The 13,197-nt window shown below is 47.1% G+C and overlaps 2 protein-coding genes across 2 annotated transcripts; both read left to right on the forward strand.

Moving 5' to 3' along the window:
* Positions 1-10,230: 10,230 nt before the first annotated feature.
* LOC143016212 (B-type lectin plumieribetin-like) lies at positions 10,231-11,183 on the forward strand. Its single transcript, XM_076170420.1, has 3 exons — positions 10,231-10,382; positions 10,456-10,549; positions 10,859-11,183. Exons 2-3 carry the CDS (start codon positions 10,460-10,462, stop codon positions 11,117-11,119), a joined length of 351 nt encoding a protein of 116 aa, XP_076026535.1. The 5' UTR covers positions 10,231-10,382; positions 10,456-10,459; the 3' UTR covers positions 11,120-11,183.
* Positions 11,184-11,467: 284 nt separating this feature from the next.
* Positions 11,468-12,392, forward strand: LOC143016213 (B-type lectin plumieribetin-like). The gene is made up of 3 exons (XM_076170421.1): positions 11,468-11,603; positions 11,677-11,770; positions 12,068-12,392. The coding sequence occupies exons 2-3, from the start codon at positions 11,681-11,683 to the stop codon at positions 12,326-12,328; spliced, it is 351 nt and encodes a 116-aa protein (XP_076026536.1). The 5' UTR covers positions 11,468-11,603; positions 11,677-11,680; the 3' UTR covers positions 12,329-12,392.
* The last annotated feature ends 805 nt before the right edge of the window (positions 12,393-13,197 follow it).

Here is a 13,197-nt window from a genome sequence, read left to right on the forward strand (position 1 = left end):
CACACACACACACACACACACACACAGAGAGTATGGTGCAACATGTGGGTGATCAGTGTCGACATGAACCTGATTCATTTCATCACAGTCTCCAGTTGAGGCCTGCTCGGGCTTGGCGGAGGTATGAGCTCTCTGAGCGCCTCCAGCTCGTTGTGCATTCACATCCACGTTGTAAAAACAAGTTGTACTCTGTTCTTCCCTCCAGGGCAAAAAAGGGAGTCTCTTGTTTCCTCACTCTGTGTGTAGGCGTCCCGTCCGTCCCACTCTTCCTCGCTCAGAGGAGCAGAGGAAGAAGAGGAAGATGGCAGCTCTGTTGCGGTTGCTGTTGTCCTGCGGGGCCATGTTGTTGTTCTCTGTTGGGGCGCAGCAGGAAAATTACAATGTCCTGCCAGAGAACTTAAAGAAAGGAGTGGACTTGGCCCTGAGGAAATTCAACTCTCACGCAAGCGTCCAGCACCATTTTGTCTTCTTCAGGAGTCTGTTGCAGTCAGACACCCAGGTATCGTACAGGAGACGTCTGAATCCCTGCAGAGTGACCGCTTCTCCATGCTCACCTTCCTCTTTTCATCCCAACTCTCCCTCTATTTCTCTTCAAACCCCCATCCCTTTATTTCTCACTTCCTTCCCTTTTCTCTTTCCTTCTCCTCGTCTTCTCCTCTCTTCCTCCTCAGCCCGGATTCGGTGTGACCTACATCTACCACCACTTCTACCTTAAAGCCACCCAATGCCCCAAAGGAACCGTGGACAGTCAGGGCTGCCAGTTCAGAGCGGACAGAGTGAGTTTGCCTTCTCTTCCCGTCTCTTCAGGGCCGTGACGTCTCTGCTCGCTCTGACTCGTCTCTCTGTGTCACTGCAGCCTTTGATTGATTGTGGCATCTGCTACAAAACATTCAACGGGGAAATCGAGGCAGAACCCAAACCGTACATCCACTGCATGCACAAGCCGGTGCTGACGGCGGTGAGTTTGGGTCTCGGGATGTCAAAACACTCATTTCTGACTTTTATGTATTTGCCATTAACTAAACTTCATTTCTTTCTAACAGGAAATGAAGGCGGCCCGGGTGCGTCACTGTAACGCTCTGGCTTACAGCAGTGGAGCCCCGTCTCTACTGGCGACAACGGGGACAGAGTGAAATGCAGAATACACACGTGTAAAGACAGATCTGTGACACCTTTAATGGTCGGTTTGGGCTTTTTGTTTACCTACAATGCAAAACTAAAGGAAGTTCACTGCACATAAATAACTCTCATACAGTTGAGATAGAGTCTTTGATATTGTTTGGATCATTTAGTTGCAGAGACGTAGCAGGAAAAGCTACACAATCTTTACTGGGATACACATATAAATAAAGTTTAAGGGTTGATAAAGTCTAAAGTTTGATCAAAAGAAGAAGAAGAAGAAGAAGCTGGGACTGATTTGTTTATGTTTAAAGGAAAAGCTCACACCAAAATGTAAAAGACTCATGTGAGTCAAAGCTGGATTGAAGTTATTGAAGTTAAGAGTTTTTTAGTCCAACCAGATCAAACTCTGCCTTCTCCCACATCATTCTGCTCATATTGAGGTCATATTGATCCAAAAATATCAGACCAATCATCTTTACATCATGAATCAACAAGCCAGACTTCAATCCCACCTCACTCCTCCTCACCTCTCTGCAGCTACAGATCCTAACCATGTGAGCAGTGAGCAGCCACGGTGTCCACAGCTTGGTGCCTTGCTCAAGGGCAGTGGCAGGATCATTAACCTGCACACTGAGGTCTCTGACATAACCGATAGCAGATCATTGAGTAAGAGACTCAGCGGGTCTTTAGTAAAGGGTTAATGCTTAATTCCACCTTCAGGGTTCTTGCTTATCTGAAACATGATCATTATAAATCATCAATCGCCTGTTCAGTCATTGTGCTTTCCTGTTGTGTGAGTGTGTTTGTACTTCTCTGTGTTAGTGCCACTTCAGTTTCTCTCCATCCAGTCTGAGAAATAAAGGATGTTTTCTATTTTATCACCTTTTGTCCTCTGTGTTCTAATTTAATGAAATCTGAATGAGACTTTGAAGGGGACACACAGGGACTTCCCCCTCCTCACCTTCACTCTGAGCTCCATTTTGAAAGCTCTAATGAGCACAAACACACAATGTTTGGATGAGACTTGGCAGGCAGGTTGGACGCAATCCAGGGAAGAACCTTTGAACCCCTGGTACCATGGGCCAGAAGAGTTCTTATGAATGGATCAGTCTTCTGTAACCACACTGGATGATGTGTGCACTCGTCTGACCTGATGGTGGCGCTAGAACAGCACCTGTTAAAGGTCCTCAGTAAGATTGGAATCATAAGTGGCAGAGTCAACATGTGGGCAATCACAGTGTGAACATGAACCTGTTTCAGTTCATCATAGTCTTCAATGGAGGCCTCCTCGGGCTTGGCGGAGGTATGAGCTCTCTGAGTGCCAGATCCTTGTTGCGAAAACAAGTTGTACTCTGTGCTTCCCAAAAAAGGGAGTCTCTTGTTTCCCCTCTCTGTGTGTAGGCGTCCCGTCCGTCCCACTCTTCCTCGCTCAGAGAAGCAGCGAAAGAAGAGGAAGATGGCCGCTCTGTTGCCGTTGCTGTTCTGCGGGGCCGTGTTGTTGTTCTCTGTTGGGGCGCAGCGGGAAAATTACAATCGCCTGCCAGAGAACTTCAAGAAAGGAGTGGACTTGGCCCTGAGGAAATTCAACTCCCGTCCAAGCGTCCAGCAGCATTTCTTCTTCTTCAGGAGTCTGTTGCAGTCAGACACCCAGGTATCGTACAGGAGACGTCTGAATCCCTGCAGAGTGACAGCTTCTCCATGCTCACCTTCCTCTTTTCATCCCAACTTTCCCTCTATTTCTCTTCATCCCTCATCTCACTTCCTTCCCTTTTCTCTTTCCTCTACTCCTCTTCTCCTCTCTTCCTCCTCAGCCTGGATCCGGTGTGATCTACATCTACCACCACTTCTTCCTTAAAGCCACCCAATGCCCCAAAGGAACCGCGGACAGTCAAAGCTGCCAGTTCACAGAAGACCAAGTGAGTTTCCCGTCCGTCTCTTCAGCGCTGTGACGCCTCTGCTGGCTCTGACTGGTCTCTCTGTGTCTCTGCAGCCTTTGGTTGATTGTGGCATCTGCTACAAAACACGCAACGGGGAAATTGCACCGCAACCCAAACCGTACATCCACTGCATGCCCGTTCCGGCTCTGACGGCGGTGAGTTTGGGCCTTGTGTGTGTAAAAACATTTCATTTCTGACTTTTGTGTATTTGCCTTAAACTGAACTTGATTGATCTTATTGACAGGTCAAGAAGGCGGCCCGAGTTCGTCACTGTAACCGCATGGACGACACTGGAGCCCCGGGTTCTCTAGCAGAAATAGATTGAAATGCATAAAGACACAAGGTGGACAGATTTGTATCCATTGTGACACCTTTAATGGTCGGTTTGTGCTTTTTGTTTCCCTACAATGTTAAAGTAAAGGAACATATGTAATCCTAACACAGCTGAGATGGAACCTTTGTTATTGTTTTCATCCTTTAGTTGCAGAGACGTAGCGGGAGGAGCATGAAGTGTTCAATCATGTTGAACTATTTACTGGGATACACATAATAATAATAAAGTTTTGATCACGCTTTCCAGAATGTTTATTGCTACAATTTAGAAACAGAAGAAGAAGAAGAGGAAGCTGGCACTGACTTATGTTTAAAGGAAAAGTTCACCAACCAAATGTAAATGGCTCATGTGAGTCAAAGCTGGATTGAAGTTATTAAGTTGAGAGTTTTATTTTATTTTTTCTTCATTAATTAATTTTTTCGTCTATTATTAATTATTCTTATTGATTGGGACTTTGGAGATGTGGACGAGATGCATCCAGAGACGAGGAGACGGTGACTCCAGCTCATGACTCAGACAGTCGGGACTCGGGTAGAGCATACGGGGGAGACGGGGGGGGGGGGCTAGCAAAGACAATGGGAGACAAACGACAGCAGACAGCAGAGGTTAGGTTGGAACGACACGGTGCAGGCAAACAACGCAGAAGGGGAACAAGAAACAAAAAGGGGGGACAAACCAAAACCAAACAGGGGAGACATCCAACCCAAAGACCCTCCCCTCCCCTCCCCAGTCCCACAGTCCCACATTCACACACCCCCATCCTGGCACGCCTGCAATAAAGAAACAAGTTTCCAGTCATTAGTCTGACATCGCCTGTAGATCTGTGAGCAGGGAGAGAAATTGGCTGTAAAATGTTTGGAACTTTCTCACACTCTGGAGGAAGTCTAGCGACAATCAATCAGCTTTTGGACCAGAAACACAAAACAAGCCTCTGTCCTGTGAAGACCGTTGAACTTTACAGGATTCTGAGAAGGTTGAGAGAATGTAGATGTTTCTCTCATCTCTGGGGGAGTGGTGGAGAGAAAGAATCAGGCTCAGTGTAGATTCAGGCTCAATGTTATTGTGGAACACAATAACATCCTCTGCAAAAAGACAAACTGTGTGTTCTTGCCTTCCCTTTAGAACCCCTCTGAGGTTGCTGCTTGGCCTGATAGTAAACAAGGTCAGACTGAGGCAGCAAACTTGATCAGCCCTCAGGTTGTAGAGTAATTCTGTCAGTCAAGTGTCCGGGTCTCTGTTCAAAGCGTGAAGACATTGAGTTGGTTGTTTTTGAGGCCGTAGTCTCTGCAGAACCTGAGACAGAGTGGTCCAACTGGCAGAGACGAAGGCCTGGAGCAGAGCTGCACTCTGTCCTGCTGCTGACTCTGCTCCAGCTTATGTAACTTGACTCCATGTTGCCTTCAGGATGTTCATTCCTGTTTTTTATGGAGGTTTTGGGAGAAACTGTGATCTGTTTTTCTGTGCGTTTTGTGGGTGCAGCGTCATTGTGATTGGAATTTGTTGACTAATCCGTTAATGGGAATGGGAAGAACCTTTCTAGAACAACCCTGTTTACTGTAAATGACCCAGATTCCTGTTTCTGCCTCAGTGAAGCCGAGCCAAAGGAGCCGCTAGCCTCCTGCCCCGCCCCCATCTGACCCCAGGCAACCCTTATTCATCCCAGGGCTGAGAGCTTTTCCAGGACTTTGATTAGAGATCCATTGTAGTCTGGGTGTGAGTCCTACTCAATTTCTGGGAAACGGCTCATTTCATGGAATGTGTTTTCCTGGGACAAGCTTCAATCTGTTTCGCTGCAGGGCATTGTGGGATGTCTGAAAGATAAAAGGTAAAGCGACCCTTGTTGGCTACCACAGCCTTAAACGCAACTTGTTGTGCTCGATAATATTTACCCGGGCAGGAGAGCGGGGGGTTCAGAACACACAGTGACATAACGGTCCAGCTGCCTGCGCTCGCAAACACACTTACACACACACAAACACTGACACACACAGGGTAAGATGGCTGCTGCGTTGCTGTTGTTAATCAGTGCCGGAGCGCTGCTGTATTCTGCCGAGGCCCAGGACTCTTATAATCAGCTCCCCGATGGCTACAAGAAGGGAGTGGATCTGGTCCTGATCCAGCTCGACTCCCACGCTGGAGTCCAGCACCATTTCCGCTTCTTCAGGAGTTTGGCCAAGTCAGACATCGAGGTACAGCAGACATCTGAATTTCTGTTTTTATCCTTTTTTGTGTGTGATTGCTAGAAGTTTGAAGCGTTGAGAGAGGCAGACAGTCTTACGATGGCGTGATTGATCAGAGCTTTTTTCACTTCTGGGTGATTTGGTGACAGAATATTAGTGAGGTTCCTCTGATGATTCTGATAAATGTGTAAAATGATCACGCATGTTACTGAAGCGCTGAGAAGAGGGAGGACAGGGAGTGCTGAGGCTCTCTGCATTCCACGATGCCTTCAGGGACTCCATGCTGATGCTTGTTTCTGATGCACTTGAGCTTTGGCGTCATATCACATGACTCCAAATCAGCTCAACATGTTTTTGCCTGCCAGACCGTGTGTGTGTGTGTGCGTGTGTGTGTGTGCGTGCGTGTGCGTGTGTGTGTGTGTTTCTGCTCACACGGGAAATGTCTTCATCTTTTACTTTTGCCCTGTTGGTTTTTGGAACAAGGTCTTTATTTAATGTTGATCTAAATATGAAACAAAGCAGTGAAACAGTGAGGATTGAAGCTTTTTGGTTCACATGAGACAAATGTCTATACGCTCATGCCTTTGTTACATTTTCGAATGACAATTTCAAATAAATGTTTCATATTTTCTTCACTTTTGGATAAAGTGGACGAAGTTTTAAATCGTTGTTATGTGAACACAGTGACGCCTCCATGTGGCAGTGAGAGGAAACTGCATCATGAATTCGAACTCAAATTCAAGACTTACATAATGAAATTGATTATATTATTATATATATTTATTAAGTTGATATAAACATCGAACAAAAAGTTTGGAAATTTGTGTTTGGTAGATTTTTTCTGTTGTAACAAAGCTTCTTTGCAATACATTTTATACTGTTGGAAAGCCTGTTTAGTTCCCTTTGAAATGGTGCCCTATTTGTAAGGAACATGCATTCGTGGGATGAGCAGCACAGCTGAGTGTGTGGGTTGCGCTCATGAAAAAATTGCCAAATCTTCTCAATGGCCAATGCCAAACAGCTTATTCTGCTGTAGGAAACAAGACATATTGGCAAATTAATCATCATGCATGTTCCTTACAAATGGGGCACCATTTAAAAGGGGTCTAAACAGGCTTTCCAACGGTATAAAATGTATTGCAAAGAAGCTTTGTTACAACAGAGAAATAATCTACCAAACACAAATTTCCGGACTTTTGTTTGATGTTTGTATTAAAAATAACATCAAGTTGATCCGTCAACATTATTACTTTCATAGCTGATCTGCAAGTCTAAGTTATGAAACAGAAGCATCTCCCTTTGTGTGTAAACAAAGCCAAACGCTGATATAAAGTTAAACTCTATAACTGAGGTCCTGCTTTGAGTCCGTGTGGAGGATCGCTGCTCTTCACATTCAACTCAAACTCCCAGGGATCACTCTGCTGTGTCTCTGTGGCGCTCATGTGAAAGTGTTCCCCTGTGCTCTGCAGTCTGGATTCAGTGTGAGATATCTCTACCACAACTTCCACCTGAAGCCCACCAGGTGTGCCAAAGGAACGGCCAGCTCGGACCCTCAGCTGTGCCCCTTCAGGCACGACAGAGTGAGTGACAGTCTGTCTTCTGTCCTGCTTTACTCCACTCTGGTCTGACATGTGGGCGCCTCCTCACACTGTGTTGCTCTCCTGTCTGTCTGCAGCCACTCATGGACTGTGCTGTCTGCTACAAAATGCTGGGAGAAGTGATCGAACCCACGCCCAGGCCTTTTGTTCACTGCATCCAGAAACCCAAACTCACAGAGGTACCAAGTCTAATCCTCAGGCTCCTGTATGTGTGTGTGTGTGTGTGTGTGTGTGTGTGTGTGTGTCCACCTCCAAAGATCTGCTCCTGCTTTACACATTTTCATATATTTTTCATATTTATTTACATTTTTCAGAGAGATAGAGAGAGAGAGAGAGAGAGAGAGAGTGTATTAGAATGAGCTTCATAATATCATGACTTAAATGTCCATCAGTGATATTTAAAGTGTGTGTGTATTTGTGAAGTATTGTTTATTCCTCTGCATGCACTCATACTTACTCACTTACTTACTCACTGCATCTGGTGATGTTTCAGGACATGAGGACGTCCAGGATGGAGCACTGCAGGAAAATGAGCTACAACAGCGGAGCTCCCACCCTGCTGGCTGTGATCACTCAATAACACACACACACACACACACACACACACAGACACACACACACACACACACACACACACACACACACACCGTGCCTGACCAGCTGATGGATGATCTGGAGTGAACCTGTGTCAGGAGGTTTCTCATCTAATAATAAATCAATGACACCAAAGCTGCACCTTCCCTTTGTTTGTTCAGTCACTTTGTGTTTGTTTACATTGTGATGTCATTCTCAGGGTTCTCTTGTTTCAAATGTGGATGATTTGTTTGGAGGGGAGGTGTGGTCCTCATTGAGTTGATGAGGAAAGTGGACCAAGTTGACCAAGAAAGTGGAACTGGCAGCTGCAGAGTTGCCAGTTTGCCTCCAGGTCACTGCCCAGGTGCCCTTGAGCAAGGCACCAAACCCCTGCTCCATGAGCACTGTATCATGGCAGCCCTGCGTTGACCCCTCTGTAATGTGTTTGTTCTTTGTTTCATTTTAGTCTGTTGGTGGTTTGGGGCTTTGTATTTTGCGTCTGCTAGCAAGCGGGGCTAGCTAGCATGACTGCGGGGTTTGACAAGCTGACACGCCGGCATGGCGTCAAGCTGTGTCCGGTTGTTGGTTGCACGGTGGAGGACTGTAGTTTAGCGGTGGGGGCACTGGTGGGTTACGACAGCGTGAAGTCCGCCTCACGCATGAATAACGCGGTGGTGATCTTCCTAGAGAGCGTGGAGAAGGTGGACCAGGTGGTGGGGCACGGGGTGGAGATTCATGGAGTCTTCACTCCCGTCCTGGCTCTTGCTAACCCCGCTAAAAGAGTGGTAGTTTCTAACGTCCCCCCGTTCCTGGGCAACGAGGCTCTGGAGAAGGAGCTAAGCCGACACGGCCAGCTCCACTCCCCCGTTAGAATGATCCCCCTCGGCTGCAGGTCCCCCTTGTTGAGGCACGTTGTGTCTTTTAGGAGACAAGTGTTTATGACTTTGAATGACAACCGAGAGGAGCTCAACCTGGTGTTCAGGTTTAAAATCGAAAACTTTTTTTACACTGTTCATGTAACGACTGACGGCATGAAGTGTTTCGGGTGTGGGAGAGAGGGGCACCAGGTGCGATCGTGCCCGGGGAGAGCGGGGGAGGGCCGGCAGGCTGAGGCTCCAGACGCCGCCGGAGCAGAGGCTCCGGCCACCGCCGGAGCGGAAGCCCCGGTCGAGGCGCTGGCCGCCGAACCATCGACCCCCCCCGGCTGAACCGACGCCCTCCACGGCAGCATCAACGCCGCCCTAGACCGACGCACACACGGACGGACAGAGCACCGGAGCTGCTAAAGAGGCAACTAGACAGAACGTCGGAGATGACAGACAGAGCACCGGAGCTGAGGGTCCATCAAGTGGACATGTGGAGATCGAGGGCGCTGGGCAGCAGGCAGCAGAGGAGATGGAGGAGGACTAGGTCCCCCCCAGTACTCTTCTGAAAAGAAAACCCATCGTCTCTCCTAAAGGTTCTAAGGGCAAGAAAATAAGTGCCAAGAGAGTCAAAGAGGCTAAGGTACAGAGGGCTCAGGCAGCTCAGGGCCAGAGGAGGAAGTGAAGACAAAAAGTCCATCGTCATATAAAGACAAAGCGTATAGTTTGGCTAACGTGAAGTCGTTTTTGGACGTAACTAAAGGTATGAGGAATGTAAAAGTGGAAGGCTTCTTCCCTAACAAAGAAGATTTTCTATATGCTCTTCAAATGTTTCTGGATGACGACGATGTTGTGAGAGGAGGCTTTACTCGGCCGGAATACTACAGGGTAAAGAAGTACATCACTAAACTGGGGAAGGAACTGTATAAGGATAGTGATGTAAACAGTGACACAAGCGTTGATGAAGATGATGAGGATATCTGAGTTTGTTTTTCTTGTTTTTTTTCCCACGGTGTTGTTTTGCTTAAAGTTTTTTTTTGTTTTGTTTTTTGGTTTAAGCATGTGATGGAGTCCTAGAACTCGCATAATTTAGTTTAAATGTAAGGTTTATAAACACCTGTAAATAAATGTAAACTTAAAAATCAAAATCTTCTTCTTCTTCATAGAGTTCTAACTAATCAGTTGGACTACAAAAATGGAAAATCTGGAAAAATCAGAAAATCTTTGCAAAACCCTGTGATGACTTTCTACACTACAAAAAGCAGAAAAAATGACCAAAAATCAAGTCTTTACTTTAAGACAAGACCTGCTAAATACTGAGCTCAGATCAAAGCCTGTGATCTGTGCAGCTGAATCAAACAATGCTCCTACAGTGATGTGCTCTGTGATGATGGCGTGCAAACACAAGCTCAGATGTAGACACAAAGCATGATGGGACAAACACAGTTAAGTCATCTCTTCTCCCCTGCGGCTCCGTGCTGCTGTGGGTTTTACTGAAGTCTCCTGTTAAAAGGTCACGTCTGGGAAATGATGAAATGTTTTCACCAGGGAGCTGCCACAGCAAGCATCAACCTGACAGATCCCACAGTCATTACCACACACCCTCTGACACCTGATGACAGGATGGGAAAGTGTCTGAATTATTGATTGAATGATTGATTTATAGCCAACAAACCAAGACTCTGGCCCTGCCCCCCCAGGCATGCACATAAGGCGCTCGGTCTGCCTGGTCCTCCCTCACTCCTGCAGCTGTGCCTGGTGTGAGACCTGACCCTGTAAGTACTGACTGCTGGATTCTCTCCTACAAAGACTGAAGACCACAGACTTCTTACTCTGGCTTTCTTTCAGAATCATGAGCAAGAACTACCTGTCCAAAAATGACGAACTCCGCAAGGGAGACCACCTGATGTCCAACAACGGGCAGTGGAAGGCCATCTTCCAGGTGAGTCGCCCGCTCTGCAAAGATTTGACACTTTTTAGGGCCTGAAACTTCCTGAAAAATTCCTGAATTCAAACAGCTTTATGTATTTGGTTGCTCTATCTGCTCTCAGGGTCATCTTGAGACACAATTTGAAAAATGTGTTAATGAGGCAGAATGCACCGGACGTTTCTCTCTTTGACTCCATTTGCCTCACAATCCACTCAAACATTCTTTGGCTCACAAGTCCATCGACAAGGAGTCCCAGTTGAGTTGAGAGGCCGATGACATCACAGTGTGTGTGTGTGTGTTTGTGTGTGCTTGTGCCCGCAGGAGGACGGGAACTTTGTGATCTACGGCTGGTCCCCTGTCTGGGCCTCTGATACGTGCGGCGCAGACACTATGCGCCTGTGCATGCAGGCCGACTGTAACCTGGTCATGTACAACGCTAAAGGCACACCCTGCTGGCACACAAACTCCAGCAAAGACAAGTGCAACATGTGCCGCCTGCATCTGACCAACGACGGCATCCTGATGGTGCAGAGGGAGGCAGTCGATATCTGGAACTCCAAGGAAAACAACGGCATGAAGTGATGCTGTCTGAGTAACTGATGCGCCTGTAATGTGCTCAGGAAGACAATAAAAGTCATTCTTTATATATGGTGGATGGATTTTCATTCTTTTTGTGGCGCGTTCCAGTTGTCTGATTATATCGCCTCCACACACACTCACAGATAAGCCTGAGAAATTAAGCAGGAAGGTTATCTCTCACACACACACACACACACCCTCTCTGACACACAGTCACCTGACCTTCATCTTTCCACTGCAATTGGTATGATGGATCTCTCTCCACCTGAACCACCTGTGCTCACACGCTCAGAGCATCATGGGTTCATCCTGTGGGATCCACATCCTCCACTCACACACACACTACTAAACCCATTCTATAGGGAAGGGGTGTGTCTTGGTGTTCTTCTCTCTCTGGCCCCGCCCCCCCCAGGCATGCACATAAGGCACTCGGTCTGCCTGGTCCTCCCTCACTCCTGCAGCTGTGCCTGGTGTGAGACCTGACCCTGTAAGTACTGACTGCTGGATTCTCTCCTACAAAGACTGAAGACCACAGACTTCTTACTCTGGCTTTCTTTCAGAATCATGAGCAAGAACTACATTTCCAAAAATGACGAACTCCGCAAGGGAGACCACCTGATGTCCAACAACGAGCAGTGGAAGGCCGTCTTCCAGGTGAGTCGCCCGCTCTGCAAAGATTTGACACTTTTTAGGGCCTGAAACTTTGAATTCAAACAGCTTTATGTATCTGGTTGCTCTATCTGCTCCCAGGGTCATCTTGAGACACAATTTGAAAAATGTGTTAATGAGGCAGAATCACTCCACGTTTCTCTCTTTGACTCCATTTGCCTCGCAATCCACTCAAACATTCTTTGGCTCACAAGTCCATCGACAAGGAGTCCCAGTTGAGTTGAGAGGCCGATGACATCACAGTGTGTGTGTGTGTGTGTGTGTGTGTGCTTGTGCCCGCAGGAGGACGGGAACTTTGTGATCTACGGCTGGTCCCCTGTCTGGTCCTCTGATACGTGCGGCGCAGACACTATGCGCCTGTGCATGCAGGAAGACTGTAACCTGGTCATGTACAACGCTAAAGACAAACCCTGCTGGCACACAAACTCCAGCAAAGACAAGTGCAACATGTGCCGCCTGCATCTGACCAACGACGGCATCCTGATGGTGCAGAGGGAGGGAGTCGATATCTGGAACTCCAAGGAGAACAACGGCATGAAGTGATGCTGTCTGAGTAACTGATGCGCCTGTAATGTGCTCAGGAAGACAATAAAAGTCATTCTTTATATATGGTGGATGGATTTTCATTCTTTTTGTGGCGCGTTCCAGTTGTCTTGATTATTCTGCAGCTTTGATCTGCCTTCATCTTTGTTTCTGCCTCTTATTGAAATGTGAAACTCTTCTGTCGTCAGAGGCAATAGAGACCATTATCACACACACACACACACACACACACACACACACACACATGGCCTGGAGTGGGAGGTGAGCCGTGCTGCATACTAAACGTTTCCTGTTCTTCTTTCACCCGATGATAAAAGAAGAAAAGTCAGAGTTTGGAAAGTTTCCAGCTTTGGTGGTAAATTTCCACCCGACTCTCCTGAGGGGAGCAGTCTGTTGTCTTGGCACCGCTGTGGCCTTGGATGGCTGCGTTTTGTGTTTACGGCTTTGTTGTCTGTCTTCTTGCGTCTCTCTGATTTGTCCTCACACGCCACAGGAGTTCACTTCCTGTCCTGTTCCTACTTGTTGCTCCTGAAGGGTAAATCTTGATTGTTGGCACAGATGGCTGAGTTGTGTTGTGGATCAAAACTACAGTTAATACTTCATGCAGCTCTGAGTCGATCATCATGCCTCTTTATCTTTATGACATTTATTCATTCACTTTATTAGGAGCAAAAATAAAAGATAGAGGAGAAACACAATGCCAGAGGATTACATCATGGATAACAATCATCATCTTAAACATCACACACATGTTGCGTAACGTGCACGAATCCAACGTTTTAATTCTGCAGTTTCCACAAAAGGCCACAAGATGTCGCACTAACTCTTCTGCGGCGCCTGTGTGTGTGTGTGTGTGGGAGAGGCAGGGG

The sequence above is a fragment of the Genypterus blacodes genome, unplaced genomic scaffold (assembly GCF_046128005.1).
Source record: "Genypterus blacodes isolate CSIRO-AG114 ecotype Tasmania unplaced genomic scaffold, CSIRO-AGI_Gbla_v1 ptg000218l_1, whole genome shotgun sequence".
Classification (NCBI taxonomy): domain Eukaryota; kingdom Metazoa; phylum Chordata; class Actinopteri; order Ophidiiformes; family Ophidiidae; genus Genypterus; species Genypterus blacodes.

Bases quoted from the DNA above. Each gene is read 5' to 3' on its own strand.
- LOC143016212 (XM_076170420.1), top strand. From the start codon at position 10,460: ATGAGCAAGAACTACCTGTCCAAAAATGACGAACTCCGCAAGGGAGAC. The intron at 10,550-10,858 runs GTGAGTCGCCCG...TTGTGCCCGCAG, and splicing joins AGTGGAAGGCCATCTTCCAG to GAGGACGGGAACTTTGTGAT.
- LOC143016213 (XM_076170421.1), top strand. From the start codon at position 11,681: ATGAGCAAGAACTACATTTCCAAAAATGACGAACTCCGCAAGGGAGAC. The intron at 11,771-12,067 runs GTGAGTCGCCCG...TTGTGCCCGCAG, and splicing joins AGTGGAAGGCCGTCTTCCAG to GAGGACGGGAACTTTGTGAT.